This window comes from Labrus mixtus, chromosome 21 (assembly GCF_963584025.1).
Source record: "Labrus mixtus chromosome 21, fLabMix1.1, whole genome shotgun sequence".
Classification (NCBI taxonomy): domain Eukaryota; kingdom Metazoa; phylum Chordata; class Actinopteri; order Labriformes; family Labridae; genus Labrus; species Labrus mixtus.
In genome coordinates, this window is record NC_083632.1 from 22,796,093 (window position 1) to 22,820,728 (window position 24,636).

Here is a 24,636-nt window from a genome sequence, read left to right on the forward strand (position 1 = left end):
GTCAGTAGTCTGATATACCTCAGCCCTGCCTACCTAGCAGCCGCTACGTAATGCCTCATGCAGCTTAATTGTAGAAAGTACACTGTAACTACTGAACGTCTGATGGCTATCAGTCGTAAGACGAATAGAATGGATGAAGCTTAAATCTGTAGGTTTGACTTTGTAGTTTGCGTTTCCTCCTTGTTGCTGACGTTTCTCTGCAGGTTTAGTTACATTTTGCACATTTGTGGATGAGACACTTGTAGCCTAAGGAGGACACAGTCTGATGTCTTATAGTTCACCTCAGTTCAGCTAGTTAGTGGCTAATTTAAGCAATATGCAGAAACTGAATGCATCACATTTGTTTGTACTATCAAGTCCATCAGTTAAATGAACTCACTAGCTTACCTGACAGCTTGCCATTTTTGCTTTTTAAAAGTCTTCACTGTGTTAATTAGAATGGCTTTGTTATCTTACTGCATCATATTTTCTTATGCCATGGTAGCCTCCACGTTAAGCAACACCTTTCAACTGGCTTTTTTAAATTTATTTTTTATTACCCCCTATGGCACTTAACATGTTAACTCCTCTGTCATCGGTCACAATCACAGCCTGGTGTTTGTGCCGTGTGTTAAATCTCAGAGCTCTCTCTCTTTGTAAATATTAGAGTCAAAATATCAGTTGGATCTCTGTATGGTCACTGCAAGATTCTCTTCAGCAGGAGAAAACTGCTAGATTTAGCTATTGTGTAATAAAAAAAAAGGCATACAAGACATTGTAAGGATGATTTATTGGATTTTTCAGTTCTGAAAAATGTCTACTCACTATTTAATTCATATTTATAGAACTATTTTGTCACTGGAACGTAGATTTCTACTTCTTGGTTAGAGCTTAGCTTAGAGTACAAGCAAAATATTCCAAATAAAAGTAGCTGAAATGAATTAAAAGACTTGGAAAACACAACTTGCTTTTCTTGTCCACATTCTTTCACATGATTGCATTATAGTTTGCATGTTTAGAAAGCAGAAATGAAGCAGTTGGCATGTCTTTAAGGCTCTTTGTTATCAGTTTTATTGTGAAAATACATTTGATACATAAAGCAGGTAATAAAATTGCAGTAAGAAAAAAGAAGCCAGTGCATGTACAGTATTTACAATTAGTAAAAAGAAGCAAGAGAAAAAATGCTGAAAATGTTAGTCATTGCTCAGTTACATCATTGGCTGGCCTGGTGGAAGTTTAACACAAAATCTTCACTGGAGTCCCTCAAAAAGTGTGCTTGTCACTTGCAGGTGATGCAACACAACACTGCAAGATACTTTAAAAATAAATACTATTAACATCTACAGAAACAAAAAAAAACAAGAGGAAGGATTTGAAGTGATTCTGCTGCCAGAGGGTGACAGTTTACCCAACGAGCGGACAGATCCAAAACATGACCTCAAACATTGTCAGTCACACACAATATGAGGAACCACACACTGCAACATGTATTGAACATTTAAAAAAAAAAAAAAACAGCTTGAGCTTTAAAAGACGTTAAAGAAAACAACAACTCTACCCCCAGGTTTCTCTCGACTCTCTGAAATGACTCCAGAGTCAGTATCATGTTTGTGTGGCTCCACCTTAAAAAACTGTAGGTGTCACTTCCTTCACTACAGTACATTCCTTGCAGCATTCCCACATGTTAGTCATTTGGGAACTTGTGTCTAGTGTTTCAAACATCCTGTCCTACAAGCTCTCTGTGGACAGAAACCTTTTTGATTTCTGGGATTGTGTTAATTGAGAAACACATGTGGACATCTCAGAAAGCATAGTAACATTAAAAACACACAAAGACGATAATGCTAAAGAGTCAAGAGATGGTCCGAGGAGACCGTAACAGTGGATGAGTACAGTTTGCTCCAGCTTTATCACGGCATCAGGCTACTCTCTAAAACAACAGGTACACAGAGGTACTGGCAGGGCATGAGGCTGGAATACATTTCTGTGAAGGTAGCTACATTCAAATGGCCTTAATGTGCCTAACAGTACGTCTTACTCTCATGGATGTGACTTCTCTTTTAGAGGCTGTTGTTGTAACTGACCGGCAGAGAGACCCCGTCTAAAGCCTGCTGAATAGCAGGAGATCAAACTGCAGCCCAGCAGGCAGCAGTAGCTGTGTTACATTCACTGGAGTCCTGCAGGAGAACAGCACAATAGATGGAAAGGATCCATCCCTCTGAAGAAAAAAGACTGTCGTTTTGAAACCAGCCATCTGTAAACCCTGTGAGGTTTTGGTTTTTTTGCATCAAGAAGTCCCTTCTAAGTGGAGCATGAAGGCACACACAAAAATCTGAGAATGATACCACTAATAATGATGTCGTTTCTACTCCTACAGAAGTGTGAGAGTAACTCGTTGGAGGTTCCGTTGGAGAACCGAGCGCGTCTCTTCACACACAAACAGTCTAATAAATAAAAACTGGTCCGGTTCTGGTGAGGAGACATCCTGCAGTGAGTCAAAGCACGCTGTTCATGGTCCAGAAGCTCCTCCAATCCGGCTCTGAACAAGTCGCTCATGGCTTCTGTCACATCTGTTTTCAGAGGAAGATGAGGCTGTGGAGGCCATGATAAGAAATTCAGCTCTCTCTAAATCACTGTAACAATGTTTACAATGATAGCGATGAACAACAAACTACATTTTATGTGCACAATGCTGGTTTAGCATTCAAGACATTTCTGCTTCTAAGTGCATGTCATTGCTGTTTTTTTACAGAATGTCACTTCAGAATTTACACACATGACTTTGCTAGTTATACAACAAGACGTTGTTGGTATTTCAGACTATAACCCAGAAAAAAAGGAAAATCTTTAATGTAAAGGTTGAATACATGTGATAAGTGAAAATGATACTTACTGAAATGTTTAAGCTTGATAAAGTGGCCCCGCTGTTTCTTCAATGGGTTCTGTACACAATAGAGATAAATCATTTGTATTGTTTCCCATTACAGTGAAATAAAAAAACTTTGCTAATAACATTAAATAAATCTGTGTTCTTTTCAAGTGTCCAAGAAAGTTGTGAGGCAGCTATACCACGGACCTAAAACTGAAAAACTGAAGCAGCTAATTGGAATGCAGCCATCCTCATTGTTATCATTCCGACCTCTGTTTTCCTACACCGGCAGGTCAAAATGACTTCTTGTTTCAAATCAGCCCGTTTGTTTTTGAGGAAGAAGTGAACAGGCCGTATTTTTGTTCCATTTTTGATGTTTTTTTGTGACACAGCTGCACAAGCTGTAAACTGCACACTAAGTGCTCATTTTACCAAGAAGCAGTTTTCACCAGGGACATGACATCATTTTTTTTTCAAGGATTACACAACCCTAAAGTAGTTTAGTCATCAATAATGGATCCTCATTCCTCTCATAAGTCACCAAAATGCCTTTGATGAACAGTAATAGACAGATGTTGCGCCCCCTTTGATACAGTGATCAAACACAAATTTAAAAAAAATATATATTTTATTTTGGCTGTTTAAGGGTCGTAATTGTTATAAATTTAAAATCTATCATGTTTGTTGGTAGAAAAAAATGAAATTAGGTGCATTAGCAGTCTTAGTTAGCTGCTATTATAGTCAACTGTGGACATTCTTCTACAGGAACATTTTCTCTGCTGCACTTGTAAATGTCATTGATTTTTTTGCTGAAATCTCACCACGTAGAGGTCGTTTGTGTGACTTGCGTCGATGCACCATGAGCCCGATTATAAACGCAGCACCGACCAGCACGACTGCCAGCACAGAGAAACTGGTGATGGCTGCGAGTTTCCACACATCAGGTGTTTCATCCACAGATTTACCTGTTGTTTGTACAGAAAAGAAAACATAAGCTCCATGGATACAAGAGGCAGAATAAAAGTAACATTTTGAGCCTTGGGTATCTTACATGTGTTGCAAGACGGGGTCTTTGGGTACTGCTTGCATGATGAACAAGACACACAAACATCCAAATCTGAGTTCCAAAACTCTGAACTTCCACACTGACCTGCACACAGAATAAAATCATCTGTTAGTTATGTAACTTTTATTTCTTCTACTAGGAAACATTTTGTCAAAGCACGGCCCCCGGGCAAAACATTTTCCATAATTCATGATATAATTCACACTGCTTAGCCGTCTGGAAAATGATGATGTAGAGGTTATCCTTGGAGATGATGAAACAAAGAATTGCCTAACTCTGGAACAAAATGAAACTCAAACAAACGGTTACCTGGTGATTATGCAGGAAAAATCTCAGCTAACACAGTACAGAGTGTGACTGGAACAGAACACGTGAGGAACTTCTGTGGCTTCTCGCTAAGTGAAACTGGGAAATTCCTTTGGCTCAGACTTGCTGATGCAAAGTTTCAGCTCGGTGAGAGAATAACTTCTCAGTGGCTTTTGGTGTGTGAACATGAAGGCAGAGTGTGTGAAGAGCAGGATGTGATTTTTTTCACATAGAGCTTCCTTTGAATTGTTTTTTGCGTCTGTCTACGTGTTGACTTCCAGAGAAAAACCAAATGTGTCTATGAGAAGCTTAAAGAGTAAATATGTGTGTTTGTGAACACAATGGACAGCTTCATCTCTTCTTACGGGAGGCAGACAGCTGAACAATTAGAGCTGAGCACTTCCCAGATGATAAGGAAGGAATTAGCTTGAAGATGTGACGCATTGAACACCGACAGCAAGCTGAGTGTGGAGACTATTTCAGTGTTCTAACAGTGTGTGGTTTCCTCAGACATCCTGGCTTTGATTAAGACAAGTATTTGCATTAATACCCCAAGGTCATATAATGTACATGAGGTAATGATTATTGTTACATCAAGCTGATAAAACATCTCTGCAGAGACAATATTACACCTTAAGAAGAGGAGTGAAACAATACCAACCCTGACAACGCAACAGGAAGCAGAGTGCAGATATTTGATAGATAAAATGAAAACATTCTTTCTTCCTTCTCACTGTCATGTTTATATTTGCATGGCCCTTTGCACCTAATATAACTGGGAACCACACTGAGCCTAAATTGAGTCGCCATTTGTTATAGATTATAAGTGGGAAGTGATCAAATCATCACTGAAAAGCAATATCAAAACTAAAAGTGAAGAAATGAATGAGCAGGAACGAAGAATATTGTGACATGAAGCCGAGGAACTGCAAACCTAACTTTTCAAAACAGAGTTATAACACAACACATTACAATACAAAATGAGTGAAGCGGTACCAGACATGACCGGGAAACAGAGAAAGACACAAGGAAAATATCTGTAGACATTTGACAAAACCATCACCACCATGTATGTTCAATGTAAATATCAGTTGTTTTGACCAGTGCCTGCTGCATATAAAGCTGCACAAACTATCTAAGGATCCAATCTGCTACATGTTTCAGTTTTTAAATGCATGAAAGCAGTGTGAAGAGACTTATGGTTTAAACATTGACTGTCACTTGCAGCTTAAAGGTGCACTCTGGAGTTTTGTTAGAGAAATGTGAAAGTTGGAAAAATGTACAGATTATGTGGTTTATGTTCATAACTCTATACACAAACTGTTTTCAGAGGAAAATTTGGTTCCTGTAACACTGTTTGAAGATAAAATGATAAGCGAGAAGTTATGGTGGAGGGCCCGCAACAGTGAAATCGTAACTCTCCTGGTCGCTTTTTAGCTCCAAACAGTGTTCCAGGGAACCATTTTTTTTCTCTGAGTAAAGTTTGTTTATTTAGTTCAGAAAATATATCATAGAATTGTACTTCTACAACTTTCTACTTTCACTACCAATTATACATCTGCACCTTTAAAGGCTTTATATGTGATTTTTTGATCCAGCAGATGTCGCCCTTGAGCACCAGCATGAAACCAAAACAACTCACGCTGCATTGTTGTGTTAGCATGCTAATGCTAGCGATCTTTATTATGCTCGTATCTTCACACTGCATGTAAATTTACCTGAAATGAGCGTGATCTAGAAACACAGTTAAGCAGTGAGTACAGTATGTTATTCTTCTTTTCTCTAGTCCCTCAATTAAACTACTTTTATACACGAGGGGAGGAGTCAGCCGGCTGTCCCGACGATGTAAACAAACTGAAGATAGGACTCTGAAAACTCTGAAAACATCACAGACAGTGGGACTCGGGTGTTAAACCCATTGTAGACAGTCATGACTCACAGAGTTATTTTCAGAGGATATACTTGATTTATATCTAAAGATCTAAAGACTTGTCCTACCATTACAAGTACAAGTCCTGTGTATTAAAACTCAAATAAGAAGTACTGAAGTATTTTCATCTAAACATACTTAACATTAAGAGGAACATAACTTTTTTTTTCAGGAAAAGGTGACACTGGGAATCTCCTAGAAGATATGAATGATAATAAGATGATGAATGGAAAAGGATGAAGATGAACAACCTTGTTTTACAGATTTTGACTTCTTTTCTTTAGGTATAGATATCTGTAACATAACGGGGAGGCCCACTGTGCATTCTTCTTTAACAAATAGTCCCACAAAGATGAGAGGCATTGACAGCATGTCTTAAATGTATTGAATGTCATGAGATTGTTATGGGGTTTCTTAAGCCTTATTTATGAAGTGAAATGTTAAACATTTGTTCGGTAGAAGTGTAGAGTGACCTAGAAAAAGAAGCTCCAGTAAAGCACAAAAGCTGAACCTTAGAGCAGTGCTTCAATGTACTTACTTACTTATTTAGAATCACTGCAGTGCTGCAACACATTTCATTATGTATTCATGATATGGCTCTTGAAAATGTTGGCCATGTCCTTAAACCCGAGGTCTGGCTTTAAATGTGACTGTCCAATAAAGAGCACAGAATCTTAGGATTTCCAGTTCACTGAAGACAAAGAGAAACAAACGAAAGTCCTAACAGCTGAGAGGCTGATATGTTTGTACTTTAATTATGTATCTGCAGCGATGTTGCTGTAGTTTGACATACTCTCATGATGTCATAGTGATGTCACTGGGGTTAACTTGGTTTGTGCCTGAGACTTGTGAAATAATATATACATATATATATATCTATATGTTAGAAATATACTTTACATATATATTTTAAGACTGGTGTGTATGGGGAGGGGATGGGAGGGGAAAGTACATCAGAAAGTTGCAAGCAAACTCCTTCATACTGTGTAACTTGTTTTTCTTTTTATTGTGAGGGCGGTATCAAAATGAATATTGATTTAAAACTTCTGTAAATCAGTGAACTTCTTATGATGAAAGATCCAACAGAAAACTCAAAGTACTTGGTCTTTTTCGATTCTCTGATTTTTTTGAAATTTTCAAAATCCAAAACATTCAAAGATTTTTCATGTTAGACAGTGTGTGGGGGTTCACTTGTAACATTTTGATGGTATTTGTTAATGGAAAGCATGCTTTACACACTGGAGGTATGGAGTTTGAAAGAAGCAGGCATAGGCTCTATAATAATGTTGCATTATGGGAGACACCATAACCTGTGACTTTGAATCATTACATCTGCTAGTTACATTTTGACCATTCTTTTAAAAATCTGTTCTTTTCTGAGTTCTCAAACTTAATTGTTGGGCAAAACTAAACTGCTGGATTGAACCTTTAAAAGTTGAAACTGTAATATCAATTCACCTGAAACCAAACCACATCCTCACAAACCTAACCCGACAACTAACACTGAAATGTAAGCACTCTAAAAGCATGAGAACAGGTCACATTAGAGACATAACTTGTCAGTAAAGGTCATTATAAAACCAGCTGCAGCCAAAAGGCACCTGCTCAGAGAGTCCTGTAAGAGGCTTTTTGACCTCTAACTCTTTTAATGTTAAAGCCACATGCTCAGGTTCCCCAGAGACTCCCATTCCTCCACAGACCGCCCGCCTGCACAGCTCGCCTGACTCATTTGATAGCTGCGGTCAAAGACAAAAATGTGTCACATTTCTTGTAAGCACTTTAGCCTTACATCATCGAGCAGGGCCAGCTGGACTCTCACTGCAGAGTTCAAAAGGTCAGTGAAAGGAACTGAACCTTGACTGCTGGTTGACCACTGTTTTAAACTCAAACCACATCTAAACCTGAACCTGCTGATTTCACTTGATGATGCAAACCTTCCTGACTTTGAACTCAAATTAAAGGGTAAGAAAGACGTGATTCAGTCTGGCATGTTTCAACAGCTTCTCATTGTTCCCGTGTTTAAATCTGGAACACATTTTAGAGTCATCGCTTTGTTTTTCCCAGGCGACCTTGGCAACTCTCTGCACCTAGCCTGACAGAGGTTGTTTTTTGGGTGTGGGGGTGTGCTGTGTTTGTCATAAAGTGGATGGGGGTGGGTGGATCTACAGCTGATGTCCAGATGTAGATATGGTTTCTCACGGAGAGACTCTGGATGGAGCATGTTTTGAGTTTCGTGTGTTTAAAACGCACTTGGTAACTGTAATGCCTGAGGAAATAGGTCCTGATCCGAGTAATTATTCCAAGATTTCATGTTCTCAGCGCAACCTGAGTCTGGTGTTCTCCTCTGGGATTAAATCCAAACCTCAGGCGGCGGAGGAAACAAAGTCAAAAAGCTCATTTTCTCAGAGTTTCTGTGAGGTGGTGAAAGTTGTACTTGTTGCGTAAAATGGACACCGGCAGTGCGCCCCTGTGGCCGGTCCTTCCTCCCCCCTGGGGCACGGATGGACAGGGTGAAATAAGGCGATCGGAATGCGGAACCGGTGAGAAATGCAGCTGGTTAAGGAAGCGGCTTTGTAAGCAGACCCACTATCTGACTCCATCACCGGGAGAACAGACCACCGGACTGTAATACATGTTCACAGAAATAAAGATACCCAAACTTCTGCGCATGAATCAAACTTAGAAATTAAACAGAAAAGTAACACATCTTCGAGAAAACATGTGACTATAAATAAAATAATTCAAAGTTGATTGAATAAAAAAAAACTTATTTCACTTACTTTTCTGTGCGCTCACGCCGTAGAAGTGAGTCACCGCCGCTATGAGAAGTCCGCAGAGCGCACAGAGAGCGTTTGAAGCCATGATGTCTGCGGGAGAAAAGCTGCTCGCTGTCGGCCACACGATTCCCGAAAGTTCATCTGATTAACAATCCGTGCTGGGGCTTGAGCATGGAAAAGCGAGCATCAGAGTGAGTCACCCGGAGGAGTCTGCGCCTTGTTTTAATAGCGCACACACCCACGCTAACAGTTCAACTCCTATGAGTCATTTCCTATGTACTGTACTGCTCGGATTCTCTGTGCGCACTCCCCGATTCACAGGAAACTCCTCGACCAAGAGTGTGTGTGGCTTTCATTGTGCTTTAAGTTCAAGTGAAAGTTTCAATTAAAAACCACCTCAGGTATGAAAGTTTCAAAAATATGGATTTGATGTTTTTTTAAGGCCACGCCCTGCAGGGCTTTTCTACACATTTTTGTGAAGCAGTTTAAAGTCTTGTGTAGTCTGGATTTAATAGTGTTCTCATTGTTATTACCACGCCTGTCGACGTCATTCACTCCCCTCTGCCAAAAAACACAACTCTCTGGCATGAGTGCGGGTCCCAGACGCAGCAGAGGAGCAACAGGCAAAAACAGATGACACTCACAAGAACAACAATCTGCGTTTGAAACCTTTGGGAGGGAAAAGTCTACCCACAGTTTAAAACTTTAAAACAATCTGTATCTATGTCCGCATGAGACCCCTCTGCAGAGATAAAACAGATTTTGCTGACATTTTGAATAGTGAGTGTCCCTGACGCAGGGTGGTGTTATTAATGCCTGGAGAAGGGTGTAGCCTGCTGCTGCAGCACAAATATGCAATAACAAAAAGCTAGTGGACGCATGCCCGGAGTGCGATCAGGTTGGCCCCTGTCACAGCATTGTCTCATGTATTAATGAAGACCATCAGTTACTATGGCAACATCTGTGCTGTGTGCCACACAAACAGTCCCTCAGCACAACGTGAATGTTTGTTATTTATTAATGCAGATTGTCATGAGCGAACATCCACTGCACTCCCTTGTATTAAAATTATTAAAATTACAGCCAATTCTCGAGGAAGTCTTACCTAACTGTTCCCAAATGCCTGATAAACTTTTTTTTTTTTTTTTTACATTTTCACTCTTTTCCTCTGCAGCCTGGAACGTTTTATGTGTGCGTTACATGGTGTGAACCGCCTTTCCCACATGAACTAACGTCAAACAGACGCTAACCATCCTCCCAGTAAATAGTTCACATCATCAGAACGGAGGGAAAAAAAGAGCTTTCATTGGCTCAATTAGGTTTGAAGCATGTTGTGAAACAGATGTTTTTGTACTCCACTGTCACGGTAACCTTTGCAAAAAAGCGCGCTTTAGAGGACCTGGAGCTGCACGGCCTGCTAAGGACACCCATATGAGCTGACTTTCCACTGCAGTGATTTCATCCGTAATGAGGCACTATAAGCTGCAGATGTTGTGTCAAACTCTCCAATTGGAACCATGGCAACAGGATGAACACACACAGAGGACTTTGCCCAAGGTGATCCAAACTCTCCTGTATGTGCTGACCGGCTGCCAAACTCGCTGACGTCTCTCAGGCTTTTGTTAATACTATAGCCTATAACTGAGGATGTAAGATCATTCTGCCTGTTTGACTCTAAAGATGAGAAACATATTGCGTTTTTTCACATGCAACCCTCCAGTTTTCAAGAGGATGGCTTCTTTTAATTATGAAGTTTAAATTTCAGCTTCACTGATTTTACAGGGTTTTACAAAAGCAGCAGGACAAAACGACTCAGAGAAACGCTTCAGGGAGATAAAAACATGTACCACTGCAGTTCCAAGTTTTTTGATACAATAAACAAACAAAAAAAAACTAAAGACATGTTGAAAAGGGGGAGGGGAGGGGGGGTTTGTTAAAAGAGGGGATGTTCAACATTAACAAGGACATGAAAAACAGTGCAGAGCAGCTCAACATGTATGAATATCACCGTGTTCACAAACATCTGTGTTTATTAACTACAGCACACACACTATCTGTTTGGTCACCAAATCAAGTGTGGATGATGATGCAGGAGAACAAAAGTCTGTTTCCAAAGAGAGTTTCAAACGGGGAATCATTCTCATCTAAACTCCCCAAAAATGTCTTTAAATCAATCTCCAGTCCCTCTATTCTTCTTCTACCTTCCTTTGGTCTACTTCCTTATCGTTCCACTCCTCCTGTCTCTCGGTGAGTTAAGTGATGTAGATGCGGTGGAAGTCGTTGGCTCCGAAGGCGCAGTTGCACTTGGGGCACTTCCTCTGTCGGGTGTCGTAGCGCATCTTCAGACACTCGTAGCAGAACACGTGAAAACACTTGGTGAGCACCGTCTCCTTGTCTCGTGTGTTGCAGCAGGGGCAGCGCAGCTTGGCCTGAGAGACACATAAAGACATGCTATACGAGCCAAATGCTGCATTTGCCAACAACGTCATTAAGCCTTTATACGCTACCAGTGCTCACACTTGAGGGTGTAGCTAGTGAGATTCTTCATATCCCCAAAGCACACACACACTGTAATATTTCTGTGGAGGTTTGAGCTCACTTTTTGGCCCCCCACTCATGAATGAAAAAACCCACATTTCCAGCCAATTAGGCAAACAACACAGTGTAGTATTTTGCATTATGACGTATTGCTGTTTTACTACACTGTTTAAGATCTGTCAACAACACTACTGCAGATTGTGCCTTGAAGCTGTTGGCGTTTATTTAACGCTCTCGTCATAAACAGAGGAGGATTTAAAACATTAATTTCTCTGCCAGAAAAAAAAAAGTTGTCTTGTTTTTTTTCTCACCTTGTACTGGTTGATCTCCTCCTGCAGGATCTCATCAGCATCAGAGTACACTTCCACCTTCTTCTGTTTCTCCAACTTCCGTCTCAGCCGGGACAGGTCCTCCTACAGGGCGTCAGGAGCAGGACGGTTTGAAAACCCTTTCTTGATTCAATTCTATCAAATTTGATTGCACATATATTTTTATCCCTGCATGGGTTATGTACATTTCTTGTATAAGTCTATTTTTTAATTGCACAGTTTAAGTTTGATTCATCTAGAGGTATTCTTTAAATCTTTTTTTCAGGTTAATATCTATGTATGGGAGGGAGGGCGTCGGTTTTGTGGTTCATTTGTAACAAATGTTTCATGTCATGTACGTCTTTGTAACCTGCTACTGGATGCTTTGAATTTCCCTCGGGATCAATAAAGTATCTATCTATCTATCTATCTATCTATCTATCACTCTTTTCAATCAGAAAACCAGGTGTAATTGGGGTGGGTCTCAAGTCAAAGACCAAACACTGAAATGCAACATACCTGTGATCGTTTCAGGTTGCTGCTCTCCCTCTCCCGAGCAGTGCGGTTTTCTGCCACAGAGACCTGGATCTCCTTGAGCTTGGCCTGTGTGTGCTCCAGCTGCACCTTCAGGTCCTCTGCCAGCTGGGCGGCCTCCACAGCCTGCAGGAGGGAAGGAACCGGATACACTCAATAAAAAGAAATAACGTAATGATGAGATTCCTGAGCTGCAGTCTGATGGTGGTACAGTAAGTTCAGAGAAAAAAGTTAGCATTTTTAGGTCTTATTCTCTGTGCAAGTTGTGCAAGTATGTTAACAACAGCGCCATAGCTTGTGCATGTTTATTTACTGCAGCTTGTGTACGTTTCCAGGCTCTGACCACCATTTTCCACAGGATAGCATATGTTTTGTGATGGTCTTCACTGCTTACAGGCCACCTCTGTTTTCAGTTTAAGTGAGCGGTCCTTTGAGTTTGTTTCTGGTTTTGTTTTAATCCTTTTCTTATGGTTGTTCCTAGGTGAAAACAACACAGGATTTGAAAATATATTCAGTAATAATAAGCAAGGTAATGTCCCAAACACCACCCGGTGCACTCAGCCGCACATTTACACTGTCTAACAGGTACTTGAACAAAACAAGCAATTACCAGCAACATGCCCCACAGGGAGGCTCTTAACTACTCGCAGAGTAAGTGAGAGAATCAGGACAGACTGCGGGTTTAATTTGCTCACATTGAACCTCGTTAATGCAATGTTTTCTGGAAGCAGCTCCACAAATGTTGGATGTAATAACTTTTTACAAGCAGCTGAACACACCCAAACTGTTACGAGTACACATGCTATTATCAAGAGCCACAATAAATGCTGCTCAGGGTTTCGCATGTAGGAACATCTGGCAGCAATCAAATCAATCCCGTCATTAGAAAATCTTAAGCGCAAGAGCCGACATGATGATTGATGGTATCCCTGCTCTCACCTTTCTCTTGTTCAGTTCTAGTGCTTGTGTCCGGACAGCCAGTTCCTTTTCCAGAGCAGCGAGGGTGCTCTGAAGGACGCCCTCTTTTTCTTCTAGTCTCTGCACCACCAGTAGCTGGGCATCGACCTGCAGAGTGACAGAGGGAGTGACAGTTAATGCTGAAATCTAGCAGTGCTGCATTCTTTTTGTTTAAGAACAAATGATGAGTTTACCTGTGTTTTAAATGTGAGAACTTGGTCCGCTAACTCCTCCTTCTCCTCTTTCAGAAGTTTGTAGATCTGGTTGGATTTGATCCTCTCACTCATCAGCTTGAAGTTGGCGTCGTCCTTCTCGCGTAGCTGCTGCAGCAGCCGACTGTTCTGCTCCTGCATGTCCTCGAAGGCCTGGCCCGTCACATCCATCTCACTCAGCAGGGCTTCCTCCTCCTCGAGGGACACAGGTGTCAGGGATCAAAAACTTTGAACAGACTTTGATTCTGGAGTCCAGTTTTAAAAAAAAAAGGTGTGGCCAAACATCAGCAGCACAATGCTGCTTTTAAACAAATACTGCATTTCTTTCAGTCACAGTTTTTGTTTAGGGTGTGCAGAGCAGTTTGAGGTTAAGGTTAGTGGCCATGTTTTTCTCGAGGTAACAATCAATACTACATTGGGATGTAACGATTCACTCAACTCATGATACGATTCTCTAACGATGAATTTTACAAAATGAGACTGAAGGCAAATTATGACGGAAAACGATTCCTTTAGGGGCTGTTGACCTGCTTGTTTTTTTTCTCACAACAAGGGGAGGTGATTGGAGCTTCTCATTGTGGTGTGGATTAAATGCTGCATCATGTTGTTTTTTCTATTTGTGTAGTTCCCTGTCTTCTTGTAATATTTGCATACAGTTTTTATCTCGTCTGTTATCTTCTCACCTCTTTCATTTTCTGTCTTCTGAACTCAAAATGCTTCCACACCTCCGAATTAAAAGACGGCGGTCCATTCTCAATTTCAAAATCTTGTTCTGCAGCTGCCAACCGCCTCTGCTCTACAGCTGCTGACGCTCACCATATTATTGCGATTCTTTTTTTAGAGTACCGATGTGAACCTCGACTCCTTTGAATCGATTTATAATGATTTTACGATTCAGCTTTACATCCCTAATACTACAACAAACATACTTATTTCCCTTTGATGGGTTCAAAAAGGAAGCTCATCCTAACTCTGCTACTCTACTCTGTTTTTGCACATTTACATTTAATCTTTTATATTTAATTTACAACCATTTACAACTCTGTTTTTGCACATTTACACTCAATCTTCCATATTTAATCTTTCATATTTAAGACTAGTAATGCTTAGTTAAATCCTGGTTGTATATATTCACATTCTTATTTTTGATATCTTTTAGTACTTATTTACTTTGTATTTAATATTATATTGTGTTTAGATTGGATAACCTGCTGCTGTAACGCCACAATTTCCCAGTTTGGGATCAATAAAGTAATTCTATTCTATTCTATACTTCTCTTTAGACATAAATAAAAATAGATAATTTTTTCCATTAATAGAGCAGAAGTTCACTTTGACTACTGTTTTAAAAGAAACATCTTATCAGCATGACTCAGTAATTAAGCTCAAAATCTTTTATGTCTTTCAGTTTGAAGCGTTAACAGACGTCTGCTTTGATCATACGACGTGTTTCACTACATTTACGTAGTTTGTTTCCCGGGCTACAAACTCAACTGTACATTTGACAGTGCTGCATTTCCTTCATTTTGTTTCACGCAGCTCACTTACAAGCCAACTAGGGCCTGTAAATAAAAGTTATATGAACTCACAAGAAGCTTTATTAGACGTTTCTAAATTCTGCCACAATGTCGCCCACGTTTATTTGAAGCAGCGAAGGACCGAGGAGAGAGAATGTATCACTCCTGTCCCGTTAAAATTTCTTACAACATAAGAAGAATAAAGGTAGAGGGTTTATCCGTCTCAGGCTAGACTGTTTCCCGTCTCTTAATCACGTTCTGTTAGACCTCCCGTGCATGAGGAGCTACAGGCTTTCAGATCTCAACATCTGTCTCATGCCTGCTCATTAAAGTCTATGGAACAACAGTTTAAGCTTCTTTAAGCACAGTCGTAACCATTTTACATTTTGATGTCACTTCCTGTATTTATTTAATGACAGTCGCTGCACTAATGTAAAGAGACCTGCACTTTTTAAGAAGGTCTGCGTAAAAGAGGTCACTTGAGACGCGTTGTAATGCCAGGTGTGAAATGACGTACTTATATAGCCCCTCGTGATTAGACCGCCCAGGTTGCATGTTAATGCAAGGTGTAAACAGGGCGCTTTATTTGCTTTGCAGCAGAGTTCATAAGAAACACTGGAAACCAAACTGAAGGAAAAAAAGAGTCCTAAGTTGACAAAGATCAGAAAATATAATGAATATTATCTGATAAGCCTTTAAGGCCGATCATATTCTGTGTAGCACTAAAATCAGCTGAAATAATTAAAGTGTGACGGAGGTACATTACGTAATGTGGGTGTATCCACTATCTACACAACTCAAGTTTGAACCTGTCTTAACCGACATTTGACCCCTGGCAGGAAAAGCTTGGACTTTTTTCCATCTTGTGATAGTCTGCCTTATTTTGTGAACTTTCTAATGAAATTCATCAGAAGAGAATCCTTTACAAAATAGCAAAGACAAGGAAGTGAGCTCCAATCTGACATGTGTGTTTTACATACTTAGAATTTATCAGGGGTGGCTCACCCTGAAAGAGATTTGCAGCACCCAAAAGATTTCTTTATCATTTTTTGATTGAATGTATCTCTGACATATTAGCATGTTTTCAGCTAGTGCTGAAACATGTTCAGTATACCAGAGTTAAGAAACAGTTCAAGGACGTGATGAGAGGAGAAGGTATCAATAACTGAAGAGCCTTTAAAAGCTACATTGTATTAAAGAAGAAACCTGAACTGAAGAAGAAATACACAAATAAATAAGATGAAAAAGTAAAGACAAAAAATGCAGAAATGAATAAGGCATGATTAAATTTAAATGCCAGTTTTCAATTCCTCTTTTCTTTTCTAAGATTAGGAGAACTTCAGTCTCAGGCAGATGTGATACTCATTTCACCACTTTAGTTATCAATACATCTGGCTTGTTTATATTTATATACGGTGCAGTCCACAGAGCAGCATGTCTGATCATTTTCCAGACAAGGTTGATTATGCATGTCTCATTATGTTCCAGCCCGGTGTTCTGAACTATAAAAATTGGTCAAGGCATTTGTTTATTTTGTTTTTTTAGATTTTGTTGCTATGACCATTGTGTGTATTATGCGTATGTGTAAAGGTTGAATGTAAAAAAACTTTGGGTGAAGGATGATGAAGATTTCTTTCTGAAGTTTTTCGATTGTTGAAATATTTAAAAAAAACATGACAAATCTGTTAAAGTATAAGTAAAGTGGAATACAGATGCTCAGCCTCCTGCTGAAGTTGCCTCTCTTCACTCATGCTCCACAATGTTCGATTAAAATAGAAACACATTTAGGGCTTTCATACTTGCAGAAATCTCCTGCCAGACCCCTAGTATTTTCTTTTAACGTTTTTTTACGTCATGTGTTACCTCGGACGACACCCCCCCGTCAGACAGAGATATTCTCCCGCTGTGAGGAGCGTATGTGAACAGTCAGGTCGGGAGAATCTCCTGAAATTATCTAGCCATTTTCAGGAGTGCACATGTGAAAACAGCTATGAATTACCTGCTTAGTGGCAGCGAGTTTCTTTTGCAGATGCTCGATGGTCTCCTCTGCCACTCGGATCTTCCTGAGGGCATCTTCATCAGCAAGCTTCTTGCTCTCCTTCCTTTCCCTCTCCTCCAGCTCTCGCACGCGCATCCTCAACTCATCCACCTGGACAGTGTGAGAGAGGGTTTCAGGACTTTTTAAAATCATTCTTATTTGTTTAAACACATTGTTTATTATTAATGGGGAGGAGAAAGCTTTTTTTTTAAACAGGCAAAGTAGAACAGTAAAAAAAAAAAAGAGGAGAAGAAAGAACCAACCTCAGCTTTAGATTTGCGTTCAGCTGCCATGAGCTGCACTTTGTCCCTCTGCTCCTTGGGAGCCGACTTGTACATGTCCAACAACAACTTCATCTCTTTCTGGGACTCCTGGGCTTTCCTGAGGTGTAAGGAAGACAATAAGATTATTTTACAAGACTTGTGAACAGTGATGATGATGGCTAGCAACAGAGATTTTGACCTCCAAATATCACTTCTCGCTGTGTGAGATTGACCCTGAGAGAGCAGAGACACAGTTCTCCCCATGTGAGAGTTGATCTTTCTCAGACAAGGTGTGATAATGGCCAATCATTGTGTGTTTTTATCAATGATAGCAGCTGGAGTAGAAGGGAGGATTACTTGAGTTCTACTCTGAGCATCTTCAGCGTGTCCGAGTCCTTCCTCTTCAGCTCATCATTCCGTAGCCTCTCTCTCTCGCGCTCTCTCTCTCGTTCTCGCTCAGCCTCTCTCTCCCTCTCTCTGTCCCGGGCCCGCTGCCTCTCCAGTTCCTTCCTCCTCTCCTCCTCCTCCTCCGGGTCCTCGTCCTCCTCTTTCTTCACATCCATGCTGTCACTTGTTGTCTCTTCGAGTATGAGGACCCCGGTGTCGCCACTCTGACAACGCAACTGTCGATAAACAACAACAAGTCTTTAGCCCCTAAACTTTATACTGGTAAATAAATAGACATTTGTTAATAAATGAATTAAACCTTTATTGCCCCAAGGGGAGTTTGCCTTGCACTGAGAGCATAAAAACACAATACAAGGGACAACAACCGTTTAAACCATATGGAGGACAGAACATAAAAACAAAACCATTTGAAAAAATAAAAAATAAAAATACATAATTAAAGCATCACATGATTACATGAGGTATACCAACAGTAAGTTCAATAAAGAGCAGAGTACCAAGTTCATACTGTATGATCAGAGCGTATTAAGCAGCTGAATGCTGCATGGAGGAAATGTCTCAACCTTGTCCCAAGAATTAGTGAAGAAAACATTTCTCAACCATTTCTCCATGAATTACGTCATCTACCTTATTGATCTCCATCTGGGTTTCCCGCAACTTCCTCTTATAGCGCTGCACATCGCCCTTCAACTGTAGGTTGTGGTTCTGCAGGCTGCTGATGAGGTGTCTCATCTCCCTGTTGATTGGTCCTGAGAGAGCACAGACACAGAGCACAGTCAACGTGTGCTTTGGTTTTGAGTCACTGAACAATCTCTGGTGCTGTAACGGATGAGCTCAACTGCGTGGTTCATAGCATGACATCATAATCCAAACGATATAGGATGCACTGTTACCACAACAATATTTATGCTAACAAATGATAACAAAAATGTTGTCCTACTGTACAGTGTGGGACGTCATATCAGCTTTAGATAAATCTTAAAATGCTGACGTATACTCAATTATTTGACCTAATATCTGAACTTTGCAATTAGTATAGGAGTACTCAACATCTGTCACTTTTTGAAGGTCTCAGTCTCGTCTTGGAATCGAAAGCATTTTTACTCGGTCTCAGTACTTGGTACCTGTCTCATTCTCAGATTTAGCGGACTCCGGATTTTAAATCTAGACCAATCAAGACAATAACTGAAAGGCTTCATTCTCACGTCCTTACTGAAACACTAAGTGCAACACATAAAAAAGAATCCAGCTTTAAATCCAGGTGCTGATTTACTAATACAGTTTACACTAACGCACCACACTCTGTCATGTTTTCCCACGCCTCCTCAAAGACTTGTTGATAGATGTGGTGAGTTTCAAACTTACCTGCTTGCTCGTTAGCTGCCAGGTTCTGCTCAAACTCGATACGGAGCATCTCATACTCTTTGCGCACCTGAGCAAGTGTATCCTCCAGCTGGATGACCTCAGTGCGCAGCTTCTTCTGAAGTGACAGCTCATCACTCTGAACAGTTGAAAACAGGAGGACAGTTTTAAATATATCACTAAGCAAATGTAATAATATTCAGGTCGACGTCTTTTTTTCCCAAAAAGTAAAATCCAATACTTTGCATGCCAACACATGACTGAAGTCAAGACGCAGTGACGAAAGTATCAGGGATTATCCAAAATCCAACTTTCATTTATGGATTTTACCTCCATGTGCTCAATCTGTCGCAGGTGGGCGTTCTTTGCGGTCAGCAGCAGGGCCCGTGCCTCATCCAGCTGCGTTTTAACCCCAAGTGACTCGTTGTACAACAGGGAGAACTGGGACTGCAGACATTTGTATTCTTGAGTCTCCTTCACAACCTCTTCTGGAATATTCCGCAGGTCAATCTGAAAGTGCCATTAAAAGGGTAAGAATTTAAAGTCTGTTACTCCTCCATGTGGACACAAGCTATAATGGCATGTCTAAAAGAGTATGACATGGGTTCTTGATAAGGGTAACCCCCGCTTCTAATGCAAACGTCATCACTTTACCTTGAGCTTCTCACTCTCTCTCACAGCTTCCTGGAGCTCCACCTGTAGTTTCTCCAACTCTGCCATTCGGCTATTGGCCATCTCCTGATTGTGCTCCAACTCTGCATTGAGACTCTCAAACTGAAAAAAAGAACATTTATTTTTTAGATAGAAGGACCACATCTTGCATAAAAACATGTATTACACTGTCATATGCAAAGATTTAAACATTTATATGGACATGAATGCTCACCTTCTGAATGTTAAGTGTAATCTGGCCTCCAGGTAGTCCACCTGAGCTTCCGGTGCAGCTGTACCCAGATTTAAGCTGCAGATTAAGGAAAGAGATTAAAAAATAACAAACAAATACTTCATAGTACCAACACATGGCACGCATCAACAGAGGGTCATCAATAACAACATCTGGCTTGATACAGATTAATGCATAAAGCCTTATCATTGTCGTCTCATGTGTAGGAGAGAAATAACAGCACGAGCCAACGCCTAACAGATAAAAAGCACACAAACCCAACACAGTTTCATACAAAACACACCTGCTCCATGGCTTCTGCCAGATGTTTGTTGAGCTTTTGTTCCCTGTTGCTGAGTTTCTCCATGTCCCACTGCAGGTCCTCCACAGTCGTCTCCATCTCAGACACTTTGGTCTCGGAGCTGGTCACCTTGTCCACTAACTCGTTGTACTGCAATAAGGTCAAATACATGACAAAATATCTGTCATTGAGAGCAAGTATATGCAAATGTTTTTAAATATTTTTGAAACGTTTTAATTCACAGACTTTTTCTAACTCACCCTCTCTTACAAAAATGCACAAATATTGCTCACATGCACACAGCAATACAAACAGTGCCAAGAACATCATACCTCCATGGACGTTTTGTGGTGTCTGCCCTGCAGGAGAGTGGCCAGATCTCGTAGACGACAATTCTCCTCCAGCAGAGTTTGGTTCTCACTGATCATTTCAGACTGGCTTTCACTCTCACAGGCTGCCAATAAAAAAGGAATTCCAAATGTAAAAAATAAATCAAATCAAAGGACCCTGTTCACATATATGCTCATCAACAACTCTATAATTATATATGCAAACCAATAAGAAACAGTAAATAATGTAGGATAGAAAATGTGCTGCATGTGTTCCTTTTGTCCCTATCTGTGAGTCAAGCGCTTATCTTAAATGAATGTGTCCATAAAGAGCATGTGTCCACAGTTACCTGCAGCTTGGATCTGCTTGCACATGTTGTCGATGTGGCTGTGTAGTCTGTCAAAGACACAGACCAAGCAGGCCACAGCTCCCTTGCTGAACTGCATGCGGTCCTGGAGGTGCAGGGTCAGTTCCTCTTCGCTGCTGTGCTCCAAGGTAGTGAGAAAACCCTTGGCATTCTCACTTAGGGGAGGAGGGGGCGGGGAGGCATCTAAACAAGGATGGTGAAAAAACATCACATATGATGAAAGTAATTCATCTCAATCTTCAGCCTGAAAAATGAAAACTGTGTATGAACTCATTGAAACTGGCTAGATATGTTTGAGGTGTAATAGCCATTAAATCACAGTTTAGGCTTGCAGAGAACATGCATGTTGCAATTTATTGATGAGGCATATTTATACACAGCGAGACAAACTATGTTTATAAAAGTCTGAAATTCAACAAGGACAGCATTGACCTTCACCGTGTTTTTTGTCACTTAAGCCTGGCTCACACTGTGCGATTTATCCTCCGATTGTATAAAAGTCGGGGTGGCATGTGAGCTCACACTGTACGACTGAATCGTTTACGACGCCCGACCAGACCTTAAGATTGATGTGCTCACACTGTACGACCCGATTGTCGGGCACGGCCGGAGAGCTCTCACTGTATGAGTGAAATCGAGACGGAGCGTTGACAATTGTTAATAAAGTTTCATTTGAAAAAAAAAGGACGGCGGTTGGTGAAAGAGAAGGAAGTGGAAGTTGTTTTAGGATATAGAGAAGTTGATACAATCGTAGATATATGGATACAAGTTTCAGAAAAGTGCTGCACTGATGATCTGTACTGAAAACTCAACAACAACAAAAAAGCGGGGTTCTGCCGCTGGTCGCCATGACTACAGTCCTCTCTTGTCTCTCGTGATTATATTGTAGTCACACATAACTTCTGCCGGACCCTTTCATGACATAAACGTCAAGATTTTAAATTCTAAATATCAAACATGTTTGAAATAAATCAGGGTGTCCCCGACGATCGCCGGGCAGATCGGGGACGTTAAGATTGGATCTTTGTACCGCTCACATTACAAGATAATCTGAACAGAGAATCGGGTCCGAGCAGCCTCGAGTCGGGAGACACCCTGAGATTGTCCGGAAGGAAGAATCGGAGCTTAAATCGGCCTGATTATCCTGCAGTGTGAGCCAGGCTTTAAAGGGGCGAAACATTCTAGTACCTCACAGGCAGAATGTGTAACAATTTACACATAAAAATAGCAGAAATCAAGTCTATCCTGTGTAAATGTCTCTCTGAGTCATTACTGTCAACAATGAGTGAGAAGCGTGAGTCTTAACAGCTGTATTGTTGTCCGGCCGTGTTTACATCATGTTTACATGGACGTGTGTATAAAGCTGTTTCAGTCAAGGACTAGAGAAAAGAAGAATAACACAGCCTACTCACTGCTTATTTGGATGTCACTTAAGTGTCTTTAGATCACATCATTCCATGTGCAATGTGAAGCTATGCGTTAAACTAAAGAGCGCTAACATTAGCCTGCTAACACAACAATGCAGGACACAGGCAATTGCAGCTCGAGCAAAGGACAATTTTGTCCGCTGCTTGGTCTTAATGACGCTTAATTATGGTGCGTTCTAACTCCTTTGTGCGAGTGGAGAGGGGTTGGAGGTGTGCTGCTGGAGGAGAGCGGAGGCTTCAGAATAGCGGAGGTCTCGGCAAACAGCAGTTTGTTATGTTTAGTGCTGGTGCTCAGGGTGATATCTACTGGATCAAAAAGTTGCACATTCGTCCTTTAACAATGTTATATTAAGAGTTACAACCCTCAAAATTGCATCATCTAAATTCAAATAATATAAAGATGAACTCAGACTTAAAAAATGTGTGGTAAGAATATTGCAGTACAGAGTCCAGGCAGTCAGCTTCCCAAAGAACAGTTTGGGCTTGGATAACATTGCTTACCTTTTGTTGAGTCCTGTGGTGGTTCTGTGGGCATCATCACATTTTCAGACCCTGTAGGCAGAGGGGGCTGCTGCTCCTCCTGACACTCTTCCTGACGTTCCTCCTGCTGCTCTGGTTGTTCCCCCTCACTCTGAGCCTCTGGGAGGGATGTTGGAGGCACCACAGAACTTGGCGAGGCCAGAGTAACACCATCTACTTCCACTGGCGAGGGGTCAGGTGGAGGGACAGAGGGTGGGGCGGGGGTGGATGGCATTGGAGTTTCTGGCTCAATACGTTTACGTAGAACGTGCAGATTTTCTTCCAACTGCAAATAAAAACACAAAGATGTGAGTAAAGGTGAATCCTCTGGAAAAAACAATGCTGCAGCTCATGGGGATCATAAAAAACTCAACTAAAAATATTAAATAGGAGATTAACAAAGATCAGTGTAATTCAAGCGTCTAAGAACAGTTGAAACTGGCAACATGTGTGCACAAATGAATGAAAAACATACTTCTGTGGAGAACTAAGAGAACGCAGACAGCTTGATAAAGTGTTGCATTTCTAGTTGTCGAAGGCCTACAGTAGTTACTTTTATTAAACAGACATCTGAATTCTTATACTTACATAATACAATTTGAATTAAATTTCAAATTGCTCAAAATAGGGTCGGTTTGGTCAAGATATAATCACATTTTCAGAATTACCTGTGACCAGTAGCGGTTGACAATCAGCAGGGTTGTGTCATCTGTAGCTTGTCTCTTCTCCAACTTCTCAATTTTCTCTCGTAACTCATCCTCCATCGCCTGCCTCTGCTCCAGGCGCTCACACAGCTTCTTGTTCTTGAACTGGAGGACCTTCATGTCCATTTCCTCCTGCACAAAACACACCAAAAGAAGGAACATTGGAGATTTTGAAGGTTTTTAACATTCATAATCGGGATGAACTAGATGCATCAGCCCTTGTATAATAAAACACACACAGTTTAGAGTTAATAGAAAATGACTGACCGTAGAGGAGACTCCAGCTATCCGGATTGGCTCAATGAGGGTGGTGGTGGTCTTCTCCTCTTTCTTGCTTTTCTTCTCAGGTGGGCCAGGGGGGCTATCCCCTCCCGAGGGACGTTTCCCTCCCCCAGCACCCGACATCTTTCCTTCCCCTAAAATAATTCAAACATGACATGTAATGTTTGCCTTTGAGTTAAAAAACGGGTTTGTTTGTAAATGAATAACGCGTTCGTTTGATGACAGCTAGCAACGGTATCTTAGCATTACATGAGAAGAGGCTTTGAATACAATGTGTCTAAAATACTGCTCCTCTGGAGTTCAAATAAAAACATTATGTTTCAGTACAGTTATGCTGACTGTTATTCACATAAGGCATTTCTGCTAAGATTAAAGACATTAGCAAACTTGCTAGCACATGCTATGCTAATGCTAACGTTTAATCTCCGAGACCTGTTCCGCTAAACGGCAGTCTTTGTCCACAGTATGAATCGCTGGTAGCAGAGACTTTTATTACGAAACGATTAAGAAGTGCACAAGAAAATATGTACATAACATAGTCATGGAAAAAAAATCTATAAACCATTTTTTGACACTAATGCAACAAACCTTCACAAGCGACTGAAAATGTAACTCAGGGCATCAGAGAAGCTACAGGAAATGACGTCACTGCACTTCCGCAGAATGGAATTGAGAAATAATAAAGAAAGCACAAGCTTAGCTTTAATTTAGCGGTACTTTTTAGTTTGAGGTGTCATAACCTGCACTTTACTCGTATTG

The 24,636-nt window shown here is 40.8% G+C and overlaps 2 protein-coding genes across 3 annotated transcripts; both read right to left on the reverse strand.

The window, feature by feature from the left end:
* Positions 1-750: 750 nt before the first annotated feature.
* si:rp71-1c10.7 (tumor necrosis factor receptor superfamily member 12A) lies at positions 751-9,305 on the reverse strand. The gene is made up of 5 exons (XM_061028589.1): positions 8,931-9,305; positions 3,900-3,998; positions 3,670-3,813; positions 2,873-2,921; positions 751-2,571 (listed from the first exon to the last, which is right to left on the reverse strand). Exons 1-4 carry the CDS (start codon positions 9,010-9,012, stop codon positions 2,881-2,883), a joined length of 366 nt encoding a protein of 121 aa, XP_060884572.1. The 5' UTR covers positions 9,013-9,305; the 3' UTR covers positions 751-2,571; positions 2,873-2,880.
* Positions 9,306-10,619: 1,314 nt separating this feature from the next.
* rnf40 (ring finger protein 40) lies at positions 10,620-24,601 on the reverse strand. 2 transcript variants are annotated; one of them, XM_061028558.1, is made up of 20 exons: positions 24,466-24,601; positions 23,863-24,011; positions 23,560-23,727; positions 22,874-23,177; positions 20,928-21,128; positions 20,581-20,702; positions 20,252-20,398; positions 19,951-20,025; positions 19,719-19,838; positions 19,395-19,574; positions 19,068-19,203; positions 18,330-18,451; positions 17,652-17,917; positions 17,295-17,412; positions 16,993-17,142; positions 13,459-13,668; positions 13,247-13,372; positions 12,293-12,433; positions 11,777-11,878; positions 10,620-11,356 (listed from the first exon to the last, which is right to left on the reverse strand). In XM_061028558.1, the coding sequence occupies exons 2-20, from the start codon at positions 23,998-24,000 to the stop codon at positions 11,180-11,182; spliced, it is 3,003 nt and encodes a 1,000-aa protein (XP_060884541.1). In that variant the 5' UTR covers positions 24,001-24,011; positions 24,466-24,601; the 3' UTR covers positions 10,620-11,179. The 2 variants fall into 2 exon arrangements, with proteins under 2 accessions (XP_060884541.1, XP_060884540.1); XM_061028557.1 differs by having other exon boundaries at positions 13,459-13,671.
* Positions 24,602-24,636: the final 35 nt, after the last annotated feature.